Genomic DNA, 27,784 nt, shown 5'->3' on the forward strand with positions numbered 1-27,784 from the left:
ATGCACGGCTTTTCCCTGCGAGATCGAATCAGAAATGAGAAGATCAGTAGGAGAAATAAAGTCACTGACATAGCCCAAATGATTGCGAAATTGATGTGGCAGTGGGCAGGGTGGTACGACAGACAGATGACCGTTGGCAGTAAAGTCCTCGAATGGCGACCACGTACCGGAAGACGCAGTGTTAACAGGCAAGATGAACTGACGATCTGGCTAAGATTACCGGAGTAGATTGGCTTAGGGCAGCGCAGTACCGATCATCCGTGGAGATCTTTAGCGGAGGCTTTTGTCGTGTAGTGATATTTTTTGACGTGCAGTGGATGTCTTCCGCCTGATGATGATATTTTAAACAAGAAGGTATGTCCTTTTTTATATACGCGCTTTTTTTTGAGGAGTACCCATGTCGCGTCATCCTGGAAACACCTCACAAGGACGCTCATTCCACATCTTGGTTGTAGGAAGTGCGAAGGTGGAATTCATAAATCTATAAACGGCGTCATCTAACGTTTCCCCTTTCACTTTGGTCCTGTCCTACATTTATATTTACATAATATTATTAAAATACTTTTTTTGTGTCGCTGGGTCTGATGAGAAAATTCATGACCGTTGAGACGGCAATGGAGAAGGCTATGCTCGGAGTTTCCCTACGAGATCGAATCAGAAATGAGGAGATCCGTAGGAGAACCAAAGTCATATCGCAAATGGTTCGAATCTGAAGTGGCAGAGGGCAGGGCACATAGTCGACGGACAGATGGCCGATGGGGCAGTAAAGTCCTCGAATGGCAACCACGTACTGAAAGTAGTGTTGGTAGGTAGCCCCCCACAAAATGGACCGACGATCAAGATCGCCGGAATACGTTGGATGAGGGCAGCGCAGGACCGATCTTCATGGCGATCTTTTGTACAGCAGTGGACGTCTTCCGGCTGAAATAATGATGACTTTTTTTTACCAGATATAAACGAATGCGACGAAGGCCAGGATATCTGTAGGCCAGACCAGATTTGTGTCAATGTTCCTGGCGAATACGATTGTCGGCCAAAAGAGAACAGGTTAGTAAATGCTTAGATCATTTATACGCCTGAGTAGACTGTGATAGCTCTGAAAACATCGACACTTCATTTATACTTGGAATTTTTCCTATGTACCTTATTTTATTACTAAATTATAACGTTAATCGTGTACCGAGCACTCTTCTTAAAAATCGTTAGTCTGTCTGTCACTAGTCATACTATATATTATTGGCACCTGTTGTGAAAACTTTAGATCCATTACATGAATAACGTTCTAAATGATACCACATAGCATATCAGTTCGAATTAATAGTAGATTTTTGGATTGGTAGATTAATGAAACGATGGCTCGTCCATGCGTCTATTCGTGAAAATTGCAGCTCGTGGTGCCAGGTAGACCTGTTATAGTTAATAAATCATTGTATTTGTTGAATGCAATTACTAATTCTGACAGTAATCATGACCATAATGTTCACGAAGCATCCTTATAAAAACAATGAATTCAAGCTCTAAAGGTTGATGCATCCGATATACGATAATTTATACTTGGCGTGCCTTATCATTAGTTTTCAACAAAAATTTGACATTTGGCGAATTGAAAGAGACAAATTAAAATAGGCTTTTTACTTACATTTTTTTTTTACAGAAACAGATACACTGGCAAATGTCCGGATGGAATGAGATTGAATCCGGAGACAAAAGTGTGTGAAGGTAATTATTGTTCGAAATAAACTATATTCTCACTTAGTTACACCTTTTAAAAAAAAACTTTTTAGCGTCTAAAAAGTTTTTTTTTAAATTCCAAATTTATGTATTGGAAATTAAAAAAATTTATGTATTGGAATTTTTTAAATTCCAATACATAAATTTTAAATCGTTGTCAGGTCATAGCGCAATGGATTCATAACACATTGAAACATCAGTTTACATACACAACAATCTTCTCGTACTTGTGCAAAGCTATACTTTATGTAACACTTTGAAATATTGTAACTTACATATCTTTAATTTTGAGATATTTTACGATCGGTACGATAGCACTTGTGAAATTAAGATTTTTTTCTTACCTACCCTCGCCTCCAGAGGTGCGACCAAACTATGTGAACTTTTGGTCATTGCTAAATGTGATCACTACCACCATCTATGTCGCTGAAAGTATTTTTTAATCGAATATTAAACTACTCTTTTCAATTTACTACCAGATATTAATGAATGCATCGAAGGAACCCATTTATGCGACCAATACCAGAAATGCCTTAACACCAATGGAAGCCACGAGTGTATTTGTAAGCTTGGCTTTGAAATGGATCGCACAACGGGAGCTTGCGTTGGTAAGTATTTTTACCTTTTCCTACTTACTAAATAGTATTTAAAGATAAAATGAATAAACAAAAACTTTTGATATTCCACGCCGCCCTTCAACTTATTTTAATGGCCAAAATAATTCGAAATCATCTAAATTTTTACCAACTAATCATTCAAATATATTTGCAGATGTAAACGAGTGTGCAACAGATCAGAACACCTGTATACCAGAATCACAGCGGTGTGATAACACTGTCGGCTCTTATCTCTGCATAAGGTTCATCTCGTGTGGAACTGGTTACATACTTCACCATTCTTCAAGTACTTGTGAAGGTAATTGTTTGCCAATATTCATTAAAATCTTTGCAAGATTGACGTGACGAGAAAATCTGATAGCCAAACGTTCATGGTCAAAATTAATACTCAATATATGACTTTTTTATGTCAACAATATTTGGTAGGCTCGCACAAGATGGACCGACGATCTGGTCAAGATCGCCAAGGAAGACCAATAGAACGATGGGCTGATGACATGGCACAATCAGCAGGAAAACAATCGATGGAGAATTAATCTCTTGACAGAAAATTTCGATTATGTTGGCCTTTACCCAATCTGAGATCCATATCTCAAAAATCGTAAAAAAAAAATAATAATTGTACTAATAGGTATAGATTAAATGGCTTTATTATTATTACTACTATCCAGAAAACTCCGTAACAATTAACGCCCAATTATCCTAAGATCGGTCATGGGCCTTCAAATATTTGAACTCCATTGTGGTCTTGCATCGATTGAGCTCCGTAAGCCATTATATAACCGACAGGCTAAAATGGAGCGTCAAATTACATCGCTTTCTCCTTCCAGATGTTGATGAATGTGCGCTCGGTACACATAATTGCGATCGCGCTGGTCCTGAATACCATTGTGTCAACATTCCTGGCTCGTTCAGGTGTCAACGGAAGCCTACGTCTCCTCCACCGCCACCAACTCCAGAATACGAATACGAATATTATGATTCTGAGTAAGTAATTGAAGAAACAATACTAACTTTTCCCAACTACGTAAACCAGAAAAATTACAGCAGCGTTAACTTGCAAAAAAATGCAAATAAAATCTCAAGCTTGGTGAATATTTTCGTACATCTCCGGAATTTTGTGTACAAATTAATAGCCCAGTTGGCTTGCTCAGCATAAGTTCTAGATCTATTTTATAATCAATGCAAAGTTAGAAATTAAAAGAGCAATGTAGAATATCTGTGAATTATTAAATTATATTAAAGTTGTTATAAAATTGTTTACTGATTTCAGTGAGGAAATTGAAACTGCAAAAAAATCTGACTCTGTTACAACTACAACTCCTCAAATTGTGACAGTGCCCGTTACAACTCCAAGCACAACTCCTATACCAAAGCCTACAGAGGCAGTCATTCCTGAAAAACAACCTGAGATTAATAAGATTGACCAAGACATCCCTGAAATATATGAAGAACCAGCACCAACTGAAATAGTTAAATTAGAAGATTTACCGGATAGAGATATTTACAATACAATAGATTCAAGTCCTGTCGAAATACCCGATGAAGGCAAAAACATTCAGAAGAAGCCAGAAACTGAATACCCAAACCTTAAACCACCAGCATCAACTGAGCAAACAATAGAAATATCAGAAACAACTTATAGCCCTATCACGGAACTTACGTCCCCGAAGATGGTTTACGTGAAAGAAGGTCAAAATACAGTAGCAGTTGAAGCACAAAAGCATGAAGATGGTTCAGTGGTTCTAGATACTGAAGATATACCAAAGAATAGATGGACAAAAATAAATGAAAGACCTTCAAATAATTGTCCACCAGGGTTTGAATTGGATAATTATGGAGTTTGTAGCGGTAAGTTTTAAGAAATGTTGTTTTATCTCACAGCTACTTGAATTTGGTTCCAAAAAAATTAAACCTTTAAGGTAGAATTTTTATAAATATTTTGCAAAAGATTAAATAAATTGTTCACCTTTCAATTATGGTATCACAAGATTATAGTGGACAGAAGTTCATATCTCATTCAAATCTCGGATTCTAAATGATTCCTTATGTTACCATATCATTGCCATTTTTTATAACAATTCACTCTTAGTTATTGTAAATGATTCTTGACACCGAAGTGCATAATGGCGATAAATGTCATAGTCAGGGTCAAATATTTTATTCGTTAATTAATTTTTTTTACCAAGTGCAAATGACTAAGTGTATTAATTTTTATTGAAGAATCGGCTAGAAACTTCACAATTGCTCTTTTAAAATAATTACAAATAATACAAATAGCTGTACTACAATTATATTATAATTAAAAATAATGAAATTTAGATAGCCTAAAGGTGAAAACAATTAAAAACTAAATATCAATTAGAAAAACCTTATAAAAGCTATATAAAGCAATAACATAATAATATAACTGAGAGTAATTAAGTGGTATCTAAATAAATAATATTTATAATTATTTGTAATGAGCTTCCTTGTGCGGAGTTTCCGGGACGATACGACATGGGTATCTTCAAAAAAAGCGCGTACACCTTCGGTAAAGGCCGTCAACACTCCTGTGATTCATCTGGTGTTGCAAGAGAATGTGGGCCGCGGTGATCACTTAACACCAGGTGACCTACTTTTCCATATAAAAAAAAACGAAATACCCTAGATCATTTCTATAATCGACGAATAGAAATTACCTATAATTTATCCCTAAGATGCATCCATTAGCATCGCTGCTCCATTGATTGTGACTCCATTAACATTGACAGATTGTCTTCTATTTTCTAGGTATGATGTCATAAGATTTAAAATTTTATCTGGAAAACCACAGTGTTTCACTTTGTGTTATGTTGTGTCACATAACACAAAGTCAAATGCCTTTGATAAGTCATAAAAACTAATATTGCATCCATAGATTCTTCTCAGGTGGAATATATTATATTATCTGAAAGAACTTCTCCAGCATAAGCTGTATATTGGCCAATCGTGAAACCGTATTGACTGTAATATACTATTGTGTTATTGAAAAAATGAACAAGGTGTTGGAAAATAATTGTTTCGTATAATTTACTGATGATTAGTAAATTGTAGGCTAGGTACGTAGTTAGGAATGGATATCTTCAAAAAAAGGGCATATTTCAATGTCTTCAAGCTTCGCAAATGGGTGTGTTATATACTGATGTTACTAAAACTATGAGAGATTAACATATTCGAAAAACTTTAGAGTCATCATGTTATTTTATCATTTCAGACATTGATGAATGCACAACAAATCGCCACACGTGTTCAGGTTTGACAGAATCTTGCCGGAATACCAGAGGTGGATATTTGTGCGATTGTGCGCTTGGGTTCCGCAGAGACCTATTTTCTGGTGCATGTGTGCTAATACCTTCTTCAACATCTACTTCAACCTCCACTACTACAAGCACATCGACGCCCCCCATTACTGAAGCGTCGGTACCAACTTCATCATCTACAAGGTGTAAGTTAAGACCATTCTCGCTCCATCACTATCGATAGTTTTTATTATTAGTATATGTTTCACTGTAGCATTGTAGCATAGATACTTATTTTACGCAGAAGTGGACACAGAAGAGATATTATATTCAAAGCTTCTCCAAATCTTGGGAGAATCTTACAAGTTACATACCGATTGTAAGGTGAACTGTTAGTATTCTATTTTTTTTATGTTTTTGTTTTTATTGAATGCTACAATTTCAGTACATCTGAAGTAACTTTTCTGTATATCGAACAGTTTTCAGTTTTGCTGCTAAGTCTCATACGTGTAAGTGTACATACTTTCTCTGTGATTCAAGTTTTACCAAATATACTATGGTAAATAAAGCATTTCATGAAACGACGAGTCTGTATCGACAACATATTGCAGGTTTTAGCCCTCTACTATAGATTTTTTATGAGAAAAATATTTGATAAGAGCAAGGCGTTCATCTGATGGTAAATGCTGCGCCCTGCCCATTATAATACACTGCCCGCTCGGGATCCCTCAAATATACAATAATCTGACCGTCACCTCAGTTTCCCGCGTCACTTTGTGACATAAGATCAATAGCCCAGTAATTGCAAAAGCTATTGCACCCTTCAAACCAAAATAAACAAATACTGCTAAGAAAAAGGCGCCAAAAGAAAAAGAGGATACTTTTCCACATCTAGTGACACGTACAGTCATATAATATGTTTTAAGCACACTTGAAATTGTTTTGAATTTTGGATATTTTAGTTACTGGTTAAAATTTGTATTACAGTTTATTTTGATTTTCCAACCTCTTACATTTATGCTAACTGTTTTATTTAATTGCAGCGTATTTTTGGAACTTTAATAATTACCGTCCGGCCAAATCTCGTCCATTTAAGCCCATGTCGAATTGTGATGCTGGATATCATTACAATATACACTTAGGAAAGTGCGAAGGTATGTTGTTTTATATGTTGCAGTTATGCAAATAGGCTTAACTATTAGATGTATAAGTATTGTAAGAGATGATAACTTATAACACAGACTGATATTATAATGCCAAGATTATAGTTTCTCTTTATCATTCCTTTGTCGTTATTTCGCAGTGATAAGATCACGAGTTGCTGCTTTTTGGTCTCGCATTCGCGAATCCGAAAACGAATTTCTCAGTGTATGCTGTGAGCACCCAGAGAATCTTATACTTCAATACTAACTTTGGGTGCATCGTGACACTAACCGGAAATAGTTTTATCAGTAAATTACTTTTTGTACGAACCACCCTTTGGGGCAATTTTAGTTTTAAGTTATTTTATTAAGTACTGTCATGTACGAGTATAATAATTTTATTGTTACATCTTATTCTATTTTATTCAATTTATTGTAATGGGTTTTTAATGCCTGAAATAAATTACTTATTATTATCACGAACGAGTAAAAAAAGAAGGACTCCGCGCCGTGATATTAACAAGTGAAGCACCTTTATGCTAGTGTGCGGTTACGGGAGATACCAGTTACGCTTTTTTTCTCCCTTAAATAATCATATATGTATATACTTTTATAATATTGTTTTTACACTTTTTCACAACGCACGACGGCATTTTTAAAATATTTTATTGTGACGCAAACTGATCTGTCAGACGATGGCAAATCTCATAATGGCGGCCGATCGGATTGTATTAGTGTAAGTGTGTGCGTGGGGCTATTTACACGTTTACCGGCTTTGTTTTGGTGCTTCACTGTTATGTAAGGTGACACGGAGTCCTTCTTTTTTTACTAGTCCGTGATTATTATATTATTTGTCACTACAGAATTACATAACATAATTAATGTTTAACTTGGAGTAACTTTTCATAGCGTTTATTAAATAAGACAGTCACTGTCCTCGTACAAAAAAGTTAAACACGTGTTGAACACTCGTTTTAAAAAAGTTCTATTACAACTCTGTGTCTTTCTGTTGTTTAGTGTTCAACAATCATTAGGCATTGCTTGTAATTAAAAACGAATCGTAGAAAGTTCGTCTAATGTGTGACTAGCGGATAGATCATATTTTTAAATAACATTTAACTTATATGATGACAGATAGATGACAGGTGTCAAAAATTGCGTTCCATTCCTTTAATTGTTCCTGTATACTTAAGTTTGCGTTGTGCTTAAGGACGTTTTAGTTAGACATCAGCTAAACACTGATTTGTTATAGAAAAAACTGCATTTTAGACGTCGTTATAGTTAGGTCACTGTCTAGCAAACCACGTGTCTATGCCATGATTAAATATATTTTTTTGTAATAACACCGTTATTGTTTGTAAGCAAAACGAAGCTTACCTTCAATTTTTTAAACTTTCTGTCAACTCTGACATTCCGTTCACGACCGTAGCGCCACTATATAATGACTATTCAATAAATACAAGACACAGACCAATCAGAGACGTCCTCAAAAACTAACGACAAGTAAAATTGTTAAAATATCATTCCCTTACAATATAACTTTTCTATACCCGTGACATTACAATATCACTAAACCCAGGCCGTTAAATTGTAAGAATTAAAGTCGATTGACAATCTATCATGTAATTAAAATATCACTATTTAGTGCACCAGTGACATTACAATGTCATTAAACCCAGGCCGTTAAATTGTAAGAAATGAAGTCGATTGACAATCTATCATGTAATTAAAATATCACAATTTAGTGTACCCGTGACATTACAATGTCACTAAAACCAGGCCGTTAAATTGTAAATTTATTATATTTTTTTTATTATTTTATGAATTTGATCCAACTTGATACATAGGTTATTTTTCATTTTTTTTTATTCGCGACCATAAATATTTTTAATTTCAAATTTTATTTTTGTGTAAGTAAATACATTTTTGACGTACATTTTGACAGTTTTGCTGTGACATTATTTCATTAGAAGAACAGGAAACAACTGAATAATTATTGTAAGGATTGCTACAAATTTCTCAATCCAAAAAAAGATTTTAAGCTTTGTATATAAGCATCGGCTTGTATTTTATTATAGATTTCTTATTTAGGTATAATAATCATATTTTTAGGAATTACTTATTTCTTATTTAAGTTCCTTAATTTTGCACAGTGAAAATATGTTTGCAGATATTGACGAGTGTACCAATGGATTAGCAACGTGCGCTGCTGTAGAACTATGTGTAAATACTGAGGGAGGCTTCCGCTGTGATTGCCAACCGAACTGGAGGCTGGATCCAGACCGACAGAGATGCGTCCCAGCTGTGAACAACGGCCGGCTCCCACCAGGATATGAAAATCAATTTGGTAAGTTCGTAATCTTATTTGCCACTAAATTTTGTGATTCATGTGTTCGTTTAGGGTTGGCACTTAGATTATTCATATTATGTCTAGATGGAGTCTCTTGCTGTTAGAAAACCGATAAAAACAGGCCAGGAATATAAGTTTAGTCTTTACCAGAGGGAAGCTCCTTCGCACAGGAAGCCGGCTAGATTATGGGTACCACAACGGCGCCTATTTCTGCCGTGAAATTTTTTCAAGAATCCTGAGCGGCACTGCATTGTAATGGGTAGGGCGTATCAATTACCATCAGCTGAACGCCCTGCTCGTCTCTTCCCTTATTTTCATTAAAAAAAAGGCTGAGTGTGTGAAAATAGTAGTTAGTTCTAAATTCAATATTTTTAGATGTTTTCACAGCTGTCATATCTGGACGTATAAATGATCTAAGCCTTTATAAATTTGAACCGAGAATTTAGGGTTGCTAATGGTTTGTTTTATGGAGGTATTTGCCGCTCTCAATTGACACCCCTTTTACCCCAGGGATTCATTTTTTTTTAAATTTGCTTTTGAAGTTACATTTTAATTTTTCAAGTTTATAGAAAAAATAAACAGTTAAACGTGAAAAGGAAAGTTTTTGTTTTGTTTCTAATTTGTTACAATGATAAAAATGACAATTTTTTTATCACTGCACTGTGACAGTAGCCGATCATTGGACCACCACTTCCACCCCTAGAGTGTGTTTTCTAAAGCCGGATGCGCGGAGGTTGGTTAACACGTGACTAGTTACGCAAAGGCGAAGGGGCTGCCCTTCCCGCAGGGCTGGAGTTGCGCAGACAAGAATTAGTCTCAAAAACTTGTTGCTCATGATCCCCTACTTTGACCCTCAAACATGGAAGTAATGGTATTAGAAGTTAATGGATAATGGTTAAGCGGACTGAGGTCAAAGATCAAAGGCAAACCACAAATAGTTAGCACACTTTTTTCAAAAGAAACCTAACATAACCTCAAATTCCGCTATTTGTATCAATTTATTACATACCTTGTATAGGTATTAATAACATTCTATTTATAATTAAATCTCTTATTATATTACAGTGAATACCGTAGTAAACCCTCCAGAAGTGAGAATGGATAACAAAGTTCCTGAAAAAGAGCCAGTGGAAGAAGGTAGTCCAGAATTCAGTTGTCCTTGGGGATCCCAACTCAGTGACGACAATACGTGCGTGGGTAAGAAAAAAATTGTGAAATCAAATCAAATTAAAAATCAGTCATGAATTTAGAGGAAAAATGGCATATTTGTAAGTTAATGTAATACTTTATATTACTCCTCTAAATGCCACAGCCTGTATCGGCATACTTGGCGGCGATATATCCAGCGATTATCAGTTCCGTGGTCACTTGAAAGAGAAGTTTAAACTGGCATCTAAGAAGCTTGGTGTCCTCAGTAAGTGAGACAGTACTTCACTAAAAGCCACCGCCTGCAACTATTTAAAGACGCAAATTCAGCCTCACATGGAGTACTGTTCTCACCACTAGGCGGGTGCTCCCCAGTACCAGCTTCTTCTATTTGACTACATCCAACGAAAAGCGGCTCGAATCATCGGCGATCAAGTCATCTCTGATTAGCTTGATTCTTTGGCGTTGCATAGAGATGTGGGTTCTCTCTACATCTTCTACCGCATTTACGACGGGGTCTGATCAGAGGAGCTGTTCGGGTTAATTCCAGCGGCCGAATTCCACCACCAGACATTACGTGCAAAGTACCACACGAATCACGTTGAGGAGACAAGAAATTGCTTGCCTTTCACAGCTACTTTGTGGAATCAATTACCGGCTGCCGATTTCCCGAACCAATAAGACTCAGGGGCCTTCAAGAAAGAGCATACTTCCACCTTTAAGGCTGGTAAAGTATCTCTTGGCATCTGTTGCCTCACCACTCCCCATCCCGTGGAACTCTTGCCCGTTTGCCCCCTCTTATATAAAGAAAATGCTACATTTTACGATATTCCATCAGTCCAGAAGAAGTTTAGCTTTAATGAGAAGAAGTGGAAACATCTACTATTGATCTTTTTATATTAACATTTATAGCTTTTACAAAACATTTAAACAGTCTTTGATATGTTGAATAAAATATTGCATATCGTAGTTAGGGACATAGTACAGACTTTGAGAAGGGAAATTATTATAGTATAATATCGTAAACACCAATTTTATACACGGAAATGTCAGGTTACTTTTTCTAAAATTTTACTAATTAAATTTATGATCAATGCGGGACGCGAACCCGCGATCTCTCGGGATCCGTTTGAGCGTTCTTTCCAACTGGGCAAACCGACCAACTGAGATATGGGTCTTAAATTTTGGTATATCTTGTTCAACTCTTAGGTTATGGCTACCAAAATTTATTTACTTTGGCTTACAAATTTAATTTATAATTAATCCCAGAAGTGAGGGTAATCACTTTAAAATAAGAAATTGTTAAATATTTTGCAGATATTGACGAATGTGCGACGGGAGAAGCGAAGTGTGGTCCTCTTCAGATCTGCACCAACTTGGAAGGTGGATACACTTGCAGCTGTCCAAAGGGTCACAAGTTGGTTGATGACCATATTTGTGAAGATGTGGATGAGTGTGCTCTTGCGGGAAGCTCGGTATTTGTTATACTTTTTCTACCATCATCATCAACCGGAAAACATCCACTGCTGAACAAAGGCCTCTCCCAAAGATCGCCATGACGATCGGTCCTGCGCTGCTCTCATCCAACGTATTCCGGCGATCTTTATCAGATCGTTGGTCCATCTGGTGGGGGCCTACTAAGACTGTGTCTTCCGGTACTTTACTTTTACTTTTTCTACACTCTAGACTACACTTGGTGAAAATTACGCCTCACTTGAAGTAATGTTTTTGCATCTAGGAGAGGGGATTTCTCGAATCCAGTTCCTTTTGTTTGGCCGCATACATAAAATGGAATAAATATAATAAATCTACGTAAGGACCTTCAAGCTAAGAGCATACTCCCAAACTAAGGCCAGCAATGCATCTCCTGACCCCTGATGTTCGCGTGAGATTTTGCCCATTTCCCCCTCTTTTTATAAAAAATGTGACATAGCCCCTGCATCACATTGATGTCTGATATTTTAGAACCGTATCTTTCTTAAGAAACTTTTACTTCGCACCTTAGCAATTACTTTGTGGTGTGAACTACGCATTTGGAATTGTATCCACTTCTGGACACCGATCTTATAACCGATTTCATCAGTATTCTATCCAAGATTGTTATAAGATCGGAGCGAAGGCATGAAGTAAAGTTCGCAACCACTTTGTGGGTTCACCCACGATATAGTATTCCCAAATCGATGCGATTTAAGACGGACGCGCCACATAGTCTCGCGCAATCCGCATCCTACTCATTCGGAAAGCCGAAGTTTCGATCCGAAACGAAAGAACGACGAACTACGACGAAATTCTATTAGTAAAGTTTTTCGGATCCGCATAGTGCGGACGGATGACGTTTCGGAACTAAGAGATAACCATAAAAAGTGAAATTGTAGTTACGATCATAATAATGTCACACAACGGAGAAGTAAATGTCAAGTGAATTTGGGAATAAATTAAACATAAGATAAAATGTCTATTAGTGAACTTGTACCGATCTTCGGATCCGAAACACTTTCGTAATAGGAAAATGTACGATCCGTCAACTGAAACTTCGTATTTCGATTTTTGTAATAGGGCTCCTGGATTCCGATCTTGGATAAAGTACTGATTTGTCATTCGCATCGTCCGCACCACTATCTACAAGTTTCGACACACCATTTTGTAACCCGACTAGAGCATTTTACTTAAATGAGGGTTGTACAGGATATGTGCGCAATCAAGCAAAGTTTTTCATATTTTTTTATGACAATAAGGGACAAGACGATGGTGTTAATTGATACTCCCTGCCCATTACAATGCAGTGCCGCTCAGTATTCTTGTAACCCAAAAATTCTGAGGGGCACTATAAATTGCGCTCGTCACCTTGAGACATAAGATGTTAAGTCTCATTTGTCCAGCAATTTCAATAGCTACGGCGCCCTTCAGAACAAAAAACAATAATGCTTCCACATTACTGCTTCACGGCAGAAAAAAGCGCCGTTCTGGTACCCATAATCTAGCCGGCATCCAGTGTAACTAGCCTCCCACTGGTATAACTTGTATGATGATTAATGCCATCCATTTTTATTTGCTAGATGGTCATTTTAAAATTTGCTATTTTTTTAATTTTATTAAAAACTGTATAAATTTATACGTGACCTTCTTGTTCCAGCCAATTTGCTCTCAAAATGCAGACTGTGTTAACACGATAGGGTCCTATCGCTGTCAATGCCACGAAGGGTTCAAAGCAGCGCCTGTTAATGACAAGGTAGTTTATTAATATTTCTACGTTGATCCACCATAAAGATTTGTCTAAAAGCAGGGGTCGCCATGTTACTATTTCTATTCTTCATTATCATCAGCCGGAAGACGTCCACTGCTGGATAAAAGCCTCCCCCAAAGATTTCCACGACGATCGGTCCTGCGCTGCCCTCATCCATCGTATTCCAGCGATCTTGACCAGATCGTCGGTCCATCTCGTGGGGTCACCAATCACACATCACAAAAGCTAGTCCGGTGTAGTTTTTAGTACCTACTTGTATTAGCGCGTGCGTAGGAAAACATATTATAATATTAAAAATGTTAATGTATTATGCCGAAACGATAGACAGAAAAAAGTGGTAAAATCAAAAGACTTATTTGAATGCAGGTCTTTAATTATATAATAGCTTTATTTTAATACGGAATTAATTTTTTTAAGCCTTATCTATCCAATTTCTATGAAGTACATAGAAATATAATATGTCATAAAAGAGTATCACATTTTTTCACAACCAGAGTAATAATTTCCAGGTATGTGTTGACGTTGATGAATGTTCGGAGGAACGATCTGGCAGTCTTTGTACTCAGCGGTGCAATAATGTCTGGGGTGGGTACAGATGCTCATGTTTCCGAGGATACCGTCTTAATCCTGATAACAGGTGAGCGTTCCCCTACTATTATATTTTTTTTTTAATAAAGGAGTTTAATTAAATCTTCCAACTAAATTCGCCCCGAGCATAGTCTTTATGCATGTGATAAAATTTATTTCGAATTGGCGGAGCTGTTTACCATTTGCATAAATTCCGGATACTTGCCGAAAAATCTCATGAAATGGTGGTTCCTATCCCTAAAAATAAAACTGGCGATCTCTCCAGCCTCAAAACTATAGGCCAATTTCGTTGGGTACAACTATAGGAAAAATAGTGGAGAGTTTAATTTACCCGGATATCAACCGAAATCAGAGATTGACAATTCGAAGTTGGGTTTTCGTCCCGGTCTCTCAACAGGTTCTGCTATATTTGCTCTCAAATCGACAATCAGCTATTGAGTTGTTGAGACACTGGTACAAAAACCAAAAACAATGTGTAAAATGGTGCGACGCCATCTCTAATGAATTTAGATTAGTGTGGTGCGGCGTGCATCAAGGAAAGGTAACCTCTCAGGACCTATTTAGCCTTTATGTCTTATTGTGGAAAATAGAAATGCCGGACTTGGCTGTCAGAGGAAAATCATGCATGAATAACTTCAGCTATAACGTGCTTCAAAGTCCCTCATTCAGAGGCCTCAGGAAACTGCTGGCTATCTGTGAAAAATATACAGGGCAGCCACGGACTAGTAAAAAAAAGGACTCCGCGCCGTGATATTACCAAGTGAAGCACCTTTATCTAGTGTGTGTGCGGTTACGGGGTAAACCAGTTACACAATTTTTTCTCCCTTAAATAATCATATATACACAAATACTTTTGTATTATTGTTTTTACACTTTTTCACAATGCACGACGGCATTATAAAAATATTTTATTGCGACGCAAATTGATCTGTCACAGACGATGGTAAATCTCATAATGGCGGCCGATCGGTTGTGTAAGTGTATGCGTGGGGCTATGTATTTACACGTTTACCGGCTTGTTTTAGTGCCTCACTGTTATGTAAGGTGACACGGAGTCCTTATTTTTTTACTCGTCCGTGAGGGCAGCACGGCCTCAAATATAATGTCAAAAGTATAATATAAAATCGTAATTTTAAAACAATATTCTTTTGTTGATAAATATACTTTCTCCATTTTTCGGTCGGTCGCAGATCGGTCGGACCGGTGTAGTAGGCGATCAAAACTCTAGCTGGCCTACTGATACTACAAGAGGCCGCCGCGCGTACTTATATTTCGATACCTACACGAGGAGTGAGGCAGGCCTGGCTCCGGTAGCTAGCTAGATCTGTTGACCAAAATAATTACCAGCTCTTGAGTTTCTTTAGCTAATCTATTACTTTTTTAACGTCAACAGGACCTGTTCAGACGTTGATGAGTGTGTGGAGTTCAGATCAAAGAACCCCTGCGTTGGAAAATGTGTCAATGAGCAAGGCAGCTACAAGTGTACTTGTCCTTCTGGATACCGGCTTTCAGATGATAAGCGAAGCTGTATAGGTAAATAATGGTAGCAGTAGAACTCACTGTGTGTGTGTGTATGTGCAGTTTTTTTTATTAAAATAAGCGACCAGACGAGCAGGACATACAGCTGATTGTAATTGATACGCCCTGCATATTACAATGAAGTGCTGCTCAGGATTATTGAAAAACCCAAAAATTCTGAACGGCACTACAACTGCTCTCGTCACCTTGAGGCCGAAACACAAAAATTTTTTCCACATTTCTGATTCACGACAGAAATAGGCGCCATTGTGGTACCAATAATATAGCCGGCATCCTGTGCAAAGGAGCCTGGTGAAAGTGTGAGTCACCTGTTACGATAATAATCCAATTTAAATGAAATAATACTCTCTTCGATCACTCGGTTTCATAAAACATAATATGCACGCTTTTCCTTAAAACTCAGCAACATACCATTTAAACTTTTCCCTTAAAGTACGACTTAATATAAAAGGCATAAAAGGCATTTATTTTCTCAAAATTCATTTATTTAGAATTCTTTTTGATGTCATGTCTAATATATTAGATACTACTACCGCTTCGGAAACAGAAAGATGCTCTGAGAGAGAAGAAGCGGCGCAAGAAACTCTCCCAGCATTCTTTTTTTGTGCACTTTTTTATCTAATTGACAGCTTTTCCTCAAAAAACAACATCTTAATATTGAAACTTTTCCCTTAAAGTACAGCGACTTACTACGGCTTTTCCTTAAAGAACAGCAACTTAACAAAAAAGAATGCTGGCAGAGTTTCTTGAGCAGTTTCTTCTCTTTCAGAGCGCCATTTGTTTACGAAGTGGTGTTAGTGTTTGATATGACATAAAAAGTAATTCTAAAGGAATTAATTTTGAGAAAATAAATGCCTTTCATGCATTTTAATATCGAAACTTCTTCCGTAAAGTCTAATCAACTTACTCTAGAAATATTTTGAAAGTGGTGGTAGATGGCAAATTGTGTCACTTTTTGACCTAAACGAATAAATTGTTTGAGAATCTGTTTCTGTCGCATTTTCAGATATCGACGAATGTGAGACAGGTATAGCGCCATGTGCGAGAGGTAGCAAGTATGAAGGCGCTAGTGATGTTTGTCTGAATACACGAGGTGGATACCGCTGCCATCGGATCACCTGTTCGCCGGGATACAGGCTTGAAAGTAAACAGTAGGTATCAGATTCATAGGTTCATTGTGACCTGATTGAAGATTGAATGAATTTAGTCTAGTCTTAACTCTATTTAAGCGTACCTGACAAAAACTCCGCTGTACAGCAGGCTGTTTGTCACTGTATTTCATTAACTTCTATAGTGCCGCTTTATTTATTTTTTCATTTATTAATATTTGGGAGACTTACAGCTAGCTTACAATTATAACTTATGAAATAATTAAAACTAAAGAAGGCTACTTAAAAGTTTCCACATTTATGTAGAACTATTTATATTATTTAATTTTACGCTTTAAAACTATATAAATACAATTATTTAAATTGGAAGAACTTGTTAGTTCAAGTTATTTTTAATTTAGTACTAGATATAGGAAAATAAATCTAGATCTACGTCATTTGATAAGTCGTTATAACTTCTGCAGGATCTAGTAATGAAGCTATTTGCACGATAGTTAAACCTCGCCATGGGAGTATGTAAAAGGCTAGGGTTACTAATTGGAAAGGCATGCGCTACTAGTCCAAGCATGCTAAGTAACTCTGGACAGTCGATCTTACTCTTCGCTATAGCGAACTTAGTATACTGCATAAATACGCCAAATCTGCTGTGCGACGCCTCTGCTGAAGCGGTAGCAAATGAAATTTTTTACACCTGTCAAAGTAGTAACAACAAATATAATATATCTTGCTCCAAACTAGGCATAGGCTGTGCTATGGTTTGCAAGACAACGATATTCTTAATACAATAATCTTACTTAAACATATATAAATAAAAATAAATATCCATTACTTGGAAGCAAACCTACATATTCATCATATAAATGTTTGCACCTACCGAGATTCGAACCTCGAGACCTCTAGCTCAGTAGGCAGTATCACTAACCACTGGGCTATATGGGTCGTCAACATATTATTAATAGGTTATTTTGTGAAAAAAAATTCACTTTCATCGTAATCGTGGAATTGTGTGGTTTGAACCATACTTTTGTTTCATGCTATATAATATAGAAATGAGGAGATCCGTAGGAGAAACAATGTCACCGACATAGCCCAAATGATTGCGAAACTGAAGTAGCAGTGGGCAGGTCACATAGTTCGACAGATGGCCGATGGGGCAGAAAAGTCCTAACCACGTACCGAAACGCAGTATTGGTAGGTCCCCCAAAAGATGGACCGACGATCTGGTCAAGATCGCCGGATTACGTTGGATGAGAACAGCACAGGACCGATCGTCGTGGAGATCTTTGGGGGAGGCAAAGGCCAGGACAAAGGTCCAGCAGTGGACGTCTTCGGTAGATGATGATGATGATGATGATCATGGCTTTTCGGCGCTTTTTAAGGTTGGCTAAGCCGTTCTGTTTCTTTTGGTGTCACAAGGGAATATGGGCTGCGATGATCATTTACCAGTGTATAACTTGTATTTATCTTGTTTGTTAACAAATAATTTATTTCTGTATGAATTTTATTAATTTTTCAGTCGCTGTACCAAAGTCCAAACATATTGCACTCCGTCTGACTGGGAGTGCGCCCACCAACCAAGCACTTATTCATATAACTTCATAACATTCGTCTCAAAACTGTACATTCCGGAAAGCAAGGTATTTTTTTTTGTAATTTTGCTGCTATATTTATCTTAATAATAAGGCGTTACCTCCACGCGCGAGTGCATCGCTAGAAGTCCGCCATTCTATCGCCGGGCAATTTCTTCGAGATGACTATTATTTTAAATGTTATAATAGAGTAGCAATGAGTTTCTTGTCGCTTCATTTTGTTTAACTCAATATTTTCCAATTGTAAATGTATAAAGGGAAGGAAAACTTTTGATATTCTAAGTTTCATTTCTTTGGCCTACATGAATAAAGTGATATTGGTTTGATTTTTACGAGACTTGCTACACAAACGCTGTGAGGCCGTGTGGCCGCTATGAAGTCTGGTTTGATCGTAACTACTAGTTGTACTCAATTGTTTACTTGAATAAAGTTCATTTGACAGCGATGACTACTCTCTCACCACTCGGAGGATCACCGCGATGAGATATTATCGCTGTTTGAACAAATGTTCTATGACACTCGCTCGTGTAGGTGGTGCCTTATAGATAGAGCTAGTGTTTTCTAAAACTGGTGTTGCTTTTAGAACTTTCTGATATAAGTATAGCCATTTAAGTCACAGCTTCCTACGCTACTATTCATTCGAAAGTAGGTAGTCATTACACGTACCTGTCCACACATTATATAATGATTTAAACTATAAATTAAACAGCGTTGTTATAATATTACGAAGATTTCAGTTAATCATATTAGATACATATATTATAATGTTTCAGGTGGATCTATTTACGATGCGGGGTCCGAACTGGTCTTACGCGAAAATGCGATTCGAGTTAAAACTTGTAAACGTAGACACGCCGCCCTCAGTACGTGAAAAGGCGGATATTAATTCTTTCTTGTGAGTATATTTTACTAGTATATACAAAGTATATAACCCATATTTGTCAGATGTAATTAAATGTCATTGACTGAATTATTTGTATTGCGAATACTTACATATGGGAAATTCTAAGTTAAAAAAAATGCGTGTGTACAAAGTACACATGTCAGAAGTGAAACCTGTATTGTTCATGAGCCTCTAAACTGCATATGAAGTCCTGGTACATGATGCTAGGATGAGACATGATTTCGACTGTAATGAAAGACATTACTATCACCGCTACAATAATTATGTTCTCCTGGTGTCGATGTAGCAATACGTCGTGCACATGACGTCAGAATATATTAAAGTATAATGTAAAAAAAGTTTATTTAACATATGTAATGCTTACAGATTGGTACAAACAGATCACCAAGCCGTTGTATCGCTGGTCAGATCTCTGGAAGGACCACAGACAATAGAGCTAGAGTTGTCGATGGAGTTGTATAGCAGAGGACAATTTGGCGGTACTGCAGTTGCTAAACTGTACATATTTGTGTCAGAATATGAGTTCTAAGACCATCAAGCTATTATGAATCATTTTAAAAGTATTTTATCACTGACCTCTACCACTGGACTGGTGGCTGTCAAAGAGCTTTAATGCCTGATATTCGCCATTTTGGCGCTGTTGGCCATAGCGAGAGTCTGCGGTACTTAAACTATTGATGACGACCCCAGCTAAACAAACATCGATAGATGGTTGGAAACTGTTTACAAAACAAAAAAAAAATATGTACTTTATTATGTTGATACCTGAAGTATAAGTAACACGGAAAACGAACGAAATTAATTCAAAATGCAAAAATACCTCAGAGGACTGTACGCTTCTCTCGTAGCCATTTGTATTATACGTCAAAATTAGTTCTCTAGACGCTCGCAAGTGGCGCTTCAAATAGGCACAAATAAATTTGCTGTCAAACATATGGAACAGCCTGTCCAGTGGTATTTATACAGGTCAGTGTATTTTATACATTAAGTTATGCAGGCTTGCACGCTGTAGTCGCGCAACTATATTGCTGCAAGTACTTTTCCAGTTGATGATGAATTTTGCAATCACTGTTTGTTGTCTTATCAATATGTAGGTACTTAATGATTTGTAGAATCCTCATTCACTCAATCGCCGAGCAAGGCTGTTTTACTGAAGTTCCTCAAGCTCATACGTCGCATTAAATCGCGCGAAAATTATGATCGAGGTTATGCCCTTAACCTAACAATTTTATCACACTAAAGTTTTACAACTTTGGCTATAAATAACTAGGAAATATATCCGGTCTGTCAAATTAGTGACAATATCCAAGTACAGCAAGACTTCATTAGTCAAATATTAAGAATTAGTCAAAGAACTCATGAAACTAATGTCTGTCCCACACACAAAGAACGACGGCAAACGAAAGTAAGCTAAATGTCTGCCTTCTCTTTTTATCGCCTGGCTACACATAGTTTTTTTTCTCTTTCGTTCTATAGCTTTTTTTGTATAATGTTTAATTGTTACCTTAGACATTTAAACCACACGCCTTTCAACTTCGAAACCATTTCATAGGAATTGGTACGAAAATATGTTATATTGTGAAAATAGTATTTGCACATAATTTTGTAATCTCTAAATTATGTTAATTTAGAGATATTATTTTCGCTTATATTAGTTATAAGTATACAATTTAATATGTTATTTTTATGATTAAATAAAATATATTTATGAAATGTAATTGTGGTGTTTTATATTTTTGACAATAATACGGACGAATAAACCAATTAATTGCGTTGTTTAGCCGTATGATAGCCTCAGTACGCAATATGGCGTTGTCAGTATAACGCGAGATCTCGAAGTGAAACATTATCACAAAAATTATAATATGATTGATGTCCATAGGTGGTTGCCTCACCATTCCCCATCACATGAGCTTCTTTATTTGCCTCCTCTTGTATAAAAAAAAACCAGTTTACCAGTGGGAGGCTCCATTACATAGGATGTCGGCTAGATTATAGTGCCACAACGGCGCCTATTTCTGCCGTAAAGCAGTAACGGCATACGATATTTAACATCTTATGTCTCAAAGAGAGTAATGTCACTCAGAATTTTTGGATTTTTCAAGAATCCTAAGCAGCACTGCATTGTAATGGGCAGGGCGTATCAATTACCATCAGCTGAACGTCGAGCTCGTCTCGTCCCTTATTGTCAATAAAAAAAAACAAATGATACAACCAAAATTCATGAGACAGATATGGAAAGTAATGAAAGACTTCATTGTAATTAATCTCTTTAGTTATAGATTGTCATTATATCACAAACACGTTTTGTACTAATTAATATTATGTAAGTACTTATACTATACTTAGGTATATCTTACGTGATTAGGATACAGGATTATATTATGACAATAGAGTAACCTAATATTATATGAGATAAAAAAAACTATGTTTAAAAAAACCGACTTCTAAACCTCAAAAGTATCAAATAACTAAAAATTTAATTTAATACACCGTTACCTTTTATAGTAATAAAATGCTATTATTTATATGTGCTACCTATTGATAGGTTGTAAGTCGGTGCCAAGCCCTTAACAAAATTAAACTTAATATTATAAACAGCTTACTTACTGTAATTATCACGCGTGTCTGCCCGCTCAAAGTCACGCGTGGCGAGTGTAGGTACTTACTACATTTGGCTGGCATCGACTTCAAGGCTATCAATTTGTAGCACATACAAATAATAGTATTTATTAATATTGAAGATAAAGGTGTATTAAATTAAATTTTTAATTATTTGATACTTTTGAGTTTTTGAAGTCAGTTTTTTTTACTTTTTAGTGTCAGTTAATAATTATAATATATAATCAACCTGTATGAAAACTCCGAAAAAGCCGCACACAAAAAACAATTATATCATCGCGGTAAACAAAATTTTTTATAAAAAATGTTCATAAAATGATAACTACTGGGCCAAACTATTTAAAATTTTTATGGGACCAAATGGCATCTATTCTACATCGAAGAAAGATTACGTAAATCGGATCATAAATCTCAGAGTAATCGGTGTATATACATAAAAAAAATACCAGTCGAATTGATAACCTCCTCCTTTTTGAAGTCGGTTAAAAATTATTTCACTTTATCCATAAGAATATAGTCTTAGGTAGGAAGGTCTTAAGGTCTTAGTCTCTGGTGTCAAAGGAAAAAGGGGATGAGTCATAAAAACGGAAAACCAGTGGAAGGCTCCTTTGCACAGGATGCCGGCTAGATTACGGGTACCACAACGGCGCCTATTTCTGCCGTGAAGCAGAAATGTGTAATCATTATTGTGTTTCGGTCTGAAGGGCGCCGTTGCTAGTGAAATTACTGGGCAAATGAGACTTAACATCTTATAGCAAATAAATATAATAATATGAATATGTTGCAGCAGTGCCACTCAAAATTTTTGGGTTTATCAAGAATCCAAACCGGTACTGCATTGTAATGGGCAGGGCGTATTAATTACCATCAGCTGAACGTCCTGCTCGTCTCGTCACTTATTTTCCTAAAAAAACACCTTAATATCTATTAAGTTTGATACGAGGTGAGTCAGTATTGCGTGTTACGCTGTCTTACAATTTGAAAATCAAATATAGATTAATTAAATTAGGCACAGCAAATAACTAAAAACTACAAAGAACTGGGTTTAGTCATCTCACTATTGCGTCTGTAATATCTAATTAGTAATTAGGGCGCCGTTGCTAGTGAAATTACTGGGCAAATGAGACTTAACATCTTATAGCAAATAAATATAATAATATGAATATGTTGCAGCAGTGCCACTCAAAATTTTTGGGTTTATCAAGAATCCAAACCGGTACTGCATTGTAATGGGCAGGGCGTATTAATTACCATCAGCTGAACGTCCTGCTCGTCTCGTCACTTATTTTCCTAAAAAAACACCTTAATAACTATTAAGTTAGATACGAGGTGAGTCAGTATTGCGTGTTACGCTGTCTTACATTTGAAAATCAAATATAGATTAATTAAATTAGGCACAGCAAATAACTAAAAACTACAAAGAACTGGGTTTAGTCATCTCACTATTGCGTCTGTAATATCTAATTAGTGTGTTATACATAGAGAGATAAGTCTACTCTTTACTAAATGCTTAGGGGCCGTTTTCACACGAATCTCTAGTTGCGGGTATAATGACACGATCGTATCTATCCATAGTTCTGTGCAATATATGTTATTATAGTCCAATGCTATCTGACGATAGGTTATTGAAATGTAAGTAAGCATAAAAGGTTAGATTTGTCTAACTCTAGTAAGTTAAAATAGTAGACGTAGCATTTACATCCCCTTTGAGTCGGAAATCGCGCACGAAGTTGACGTGTTTCGACCTGCAGAATAATTTCGAAACTGTGTGTTTAATAGTTTTTAAGTCCACTCATTTATTACATCATTTAGTTTTATTATACTAAAGCATTATGGTAATATAACTGAATGCCTAAATGCAAAAGGGGCACTTGTCACCTTTTTTACCCAAACTTGTAATATGTATTTATTCGCTTGGCAACACCTATTCCTACCGTTTGGTCTAAGATGGGCACGTGTACTTGTTATTTTCATACAACGCGAGTTGTTCAAATATTGGTTAAGTGCGAAAAAGGCACTTGTCTTTGAAAATGGGCCCTTCCTGCAACTAATTCTGTAGTCTGTGGTAAAATAATATGGCGTGAAATACCAGATTTACTGGCAGTATTTCAAGAATAATTTCAGCTTGTCTTTTGGCCGCCCTGTTGTAGATGCATGCACGGAATGCGAAAGCCTGAAAGCCAAATTGATAAACAAATCTTTGAATGATAATGCAAGAAAACTTACGCAGCTGAACTCATGGTGCATCAAAGGAGAGCAAAAAATTTTATAAGAAAATTCAGAATTGAGCAAAAAAAATGATAAAATTCTTTCCTTGAGTTTTGATTTTATGGCAGTTGTGGACTTGCCTCGGATACTAGTACAAGACATTTATTAGTTAAGACAGCTGTCAACAACGTGGTCTACCTTAACGTGACATTTGCAAACTTGTGGTATACCTTCCACAGGAGCCATAGTAGGAAGAATAGAATCATCAGGGAATTGCCCGTAAATCACCTGATGAAGTTTGTTCACTTCTATTACACTACTTTAAAAACTTTTTGGATAAGGAGTATGATAAGCTTAACCTATTTTGCGACAATTGCGGAGGCCAGAACAAGAACCACGCTATGGTGGCTGTATTTATGATGGCTCTTGTTGAGAAGAAGCTGTTCAAAAAAATTAATCTATACTTTCCATTCCGAGGACTGGAGGAATTGAAAGAGTGTATGCAGTGGAAGAATACATGGAGGAAATTATTTTGAAATCTTCTCAAATTGGTGACAAGTTTACTGTTTTTTTTTAAAATGTCGTAAACTTACAAGAATGGTATCCAAAATTTTATTACAAATCTAAATTATCCAAAACCACACAACAAGGTGCATTGAAGGAGAAGTTTATGATCTCAAAATACCATGAGTTTCACTTTGAAAAACTAAACTAGTGCTAAACAGCCTCAAAGTGTTATTGCAAATCAATCAACGGCTTGGTTGAATTTACTTTTGATCTGCGAAAAACTAATCAGTTTACTCTAAGTCTACCATCACAGAAATATCCATTGCAAAGAAGAAAATGGATGACCTAAAAAAGATGAAAAATTACATTCCAGAAGCATCAGCAGGGTTTAGGCGTGACATATATGACTGGCCAGTAATTTAATCTTTCTTTATTATAATTATTAAGCGAAAAGTTTAATATAAGTAATTATGTTTCTATGATAATTTTGTAGTTTTATTATACATATTATTGCACTACTAACTTTAAACTTACATGTGAAAGGGGCACATGTCAATTTTACTTCTCTTTACTATGAAAATTAAGTGCATATAGGGCACTTGTGCATTGTTTGTTTCAAAAACGGCACATGTCACTGTTTTTAATTTGACCTTTTTAAGAAATCCAAAAATGTTGAAGCTGAAAAAGATCAAATAGTTAATGTACAATAACATATATTCAACTGATGGGTGCATTGTGCAGAACAATAGATATTTAGTATTTTCTCTCTCCTGTAAAAACAAAAATAAAATTAAGGTGTCATAAGTGCCCCTTTTGCATTTAGGCATTCAACTATAGACTTTCAATATACTATCGTGTAGACTGTAGACAAACAAAGCATGCAAGAGAAGAACTCTCTTATGGAGATCCAGTAAGATAGAATGGGTAAGCGCATCTATTGTCACCAATTTTGATTGACAAGTTGTAAACAGTCAGCCACACGCTAACGTACACATTAATAAATAAAAACTAGTAATACATTCTTAGTTTATGATTATATATTATAATATAACCATTACATTATATTATAAATCTTATTATTTATTTAAATAATTTAAATAGTGAAAGCTTGTCTATAAAGTGTTATGTCTTAGATTAAGGATTGGTCTTCGCTGCGCTCTAACTAGATACCGCACTACCTTACAATAGCTTTTTTATAACGGCAGCTATTAGATGCTATATAGATAGAAATTAATAAAATACAAATACTTACAGATGATATGCGATCCCAGTGTCTTTCTTATTTCTTGTAGTAATATTTTTACAAAGTTTTAATTACCGGTATTTAAGTGTCAATTATTAGCAAAGTTTAACAGAACGTGGCACGCCAACGTGCCACAACTAATACTATAGTATTAGTTGCCGCACTTTGGGATTACGCCTGCGGTATCTACTTGGACCGCAGCGGAGACCAACCCTTAATCTAAGTGTTATGCATTATCCAACAAAATCAGTCCCAAAGCGTTATTTTTTTTTATTTGTATGGATCAACAATATCCAAAATAGTGAGGCAGCCATCTTGTGACGCTATAGCTAGTGCTCGGCCCCCGTGTGCACTCGCGACAGCACTGACTTCAGCCGGAGCTCGGTACTCGGCTATGGCACGACCGTCTAACGTTCTAGAACAAAATACAATCACTAAACAAATAAATTTGAAAACAAAATTGTGAACTACGCGGGATTCGGAACCGTGACCCAGGACCAGGTTATCAACTGTAAAGTAGATCCTGTAGATGATGATCCCATAACCTGAGAGTTGAACAAAGCATACAAGATTTAGCATCGATACGTCAATCAAACAGTTGGCGATTGTGATCACTTTAAAACGTAACAAATTGTTTAGATTTGCAAGAGCTACATCTCAAGTTAATTTCCTAATATGCAAATATTGGGGTTGAGTAGGTTATCAACTGTAAAGTAGATCCTGTAGGTGAAGCCACAACCTGAGAGTTGAACAAAGCATACAAGATTTAGCATCGATACGTCACTCGAACGGTTGGCGATTGTGTTAATAGGCCATAAGTGAGGGTTATCACTTTAAAACATAACAAATTGTTTTAAATACAATCATGATACCTTGAGGTATATACATGGGGCTCACTAAAAGTTTTGAACTTCTAACTTATCGGGACTATTTGAATTTCGAATGTTATATTTTTTGAAACGTTGCAACCTTCTTAGTAATAAAAAAAACAATTGGCGGGAATTAATTTGTCAATTGTTTTTTATCGCACATCAAAGTTCTACGCTACTAGTACGCAACTAAAACTCTCCGCAAGACTGTGCCGCTTGTCTTCAAAATGCTTCTGGGAGAGAAGCACCTTGCTTGAGCACGTAAGGGGATGGTTTGCTGAATTTGAGAGACGTCGGGTTTCTTTCTTTAAAACTTTTAGTGTGTCCTACGTAATTGTTATTACCTGCAGCTATATTCGACCAACGGCCATTACGTCAAATCGCGAAATTTCACCCACGTCATTATCCCTGGCATTTTACAACCGCACGTCTTGCGAGGAACTTCTCGCGTAGCACAGCCACTTTATGGAATTAATTATCAGCTGCAGTTTTCTCAAACTAATGCGACTTAGGAACCTTCAAGCATACAACATACTCCTAACCTTAAAGTTGGCAATGCATCTCTATCATCTTCCCATCACGTGATTTTCTTGCCCTCTTACCCGTTTGCCCCTTTAACGGTAGCTCACGGTGTGAATTTAAGCCAAGTTTTCCGATTGACAGCCGATTTTCACCAACACACATTACGTGCGAATCAAAATGCCAAAATTCACCCCCCCCCCCCCTCCCATGATGGTGTTTGGCATTGCACAGCATATTTCCCTAGAAACTGTTTGCCTCTCACAACCACTTATTGAGATCATCTGCCAGGTCCTGTACTCCCGTGCCGATATAATTGATGGACCTTCAACCGCACCGACTCCCAACTCAAAGGCCGGCAATGCATCTCTTGATCATAATTATTGTTGTTGATGATAACCATGGCCTTGATAATGTGGGTTTATTTACTTTTCATCAGGTTTACTTGGCAAGCCACTTGCTCTTGCATAGTCAATGAAGTAAATGATTTTACCATCGTTTTTTTTTACCTTTAAAATTGTAGGTATCTCTTTAAGAAGCGCATAAACATTTCGGGAAGAGCTTCATGAGTTGTTTCTTCGCTTTCGGTACGCCATT

At 36.5% G+C, this 27,784-nt stretch overlaps 2 protein-coding genes across 2 annotated transcripts in view; one reads left to right on the forward strand and one right to left on the reverse strand.

Annotated features, from left to right (window-relative positions):
• Positions 1–20,937, forward strand: part of LOC126980017 (fibulin-2-like) — a 54,215-nt gene extending 33,278 nt beyond the window's left edge. The window contains exons 11-28 of the mRNA XM_050829639.1: positions 951–1,047; positions 1,655–1,719; positions 2,211–2,339; positions 2,503–2,646; positions 3,179–3,335; positions 3,622–4,199; positions 5,584–5,814; positions 6,652–6,762; positions 8,921–9,097; positions 10,166–10,297; positions 11,564–11,721; positions 13,380–13,475; positions 14,000–14,127; positions 15,472–15,611; positions 16,624–16,768; positions 18,243–18,363; positions 19,089–19,210; positions 19,586–20,937. Coding sequence (XP_050685596.1) covers positions 951–1,047; positions 1,655–1,719; positions 2,211–2,339; positions 2,503–2,646; positions 3,179–3,335; positions 3,622–4,199; positions 5,584–5,814; positions 6,652–6,762; positions 8,921–9,097; positions 10,166–10,297; positions 11,564–11,721; positions 13,380–13,475; positions 14,000–14,127; positions 15,472–15,611; positions 16,624–16,768; positions 18,243–18,363; positions 19,089–19,210; positions 19,586–19,748 — 2,894 coding nt within the window. The 3' untranslated portion in view covers positions 19,749–20,937. The remainder of the gene's footprint in view (positions 1–950; positions 1,048–1,654; positions 1,720–2,210; positions 2,340–2,502; positions 2,647–3,178; positions 3,336–3,621; positions 4,200–5,583; positions 5,815–6,651; positions 6,763–8,920; positions 9,098–10,165; positions 10,298–11,563; positions 11,722–13,379; positions 13,476–13,999; positions 14,128–15,471; positions 15,612–16,623; positions 16,769–18,242; positions 18,364–19,088; positions 19,211–19,585) is intronic.
• Positions 20,938–25,427: 4,490 nt separating this feature from the next.
• LOC126980016 (NACHT and WD repeat domain-containing protein 2) overlaps positions 25,428–27,784 on the reverse strand; it is a 270,439-nt gene continuing 268,082 nt past the window's right edge. The window contains exon 35 of the mRNA XM_050829637.1: positions 25,428–26,214. Within this exon, the coding sequence (XP_050685594.1) occupies positions 26,070–26,214 (145 nt within the window). The 3' untranslated portion in view covers positions 25,428–26,069. The remainder of the gene's footprint in view (positions 26,215–27,784) is intronic.

This window comes from Leptidea sinapis, chromosome 4, assembly GCF_905404315.1.
Source record: "Leptidea sinapis chromosome 4, ilLepSina1.1, whole genome shotgun sequence".
NCBI classification, from domain to species: Eukaryota; Metazoa; Arthropoda; class Insecta; order Lepidoptera; family Pieridae; genus Leptidea; species Leptidea sinapis.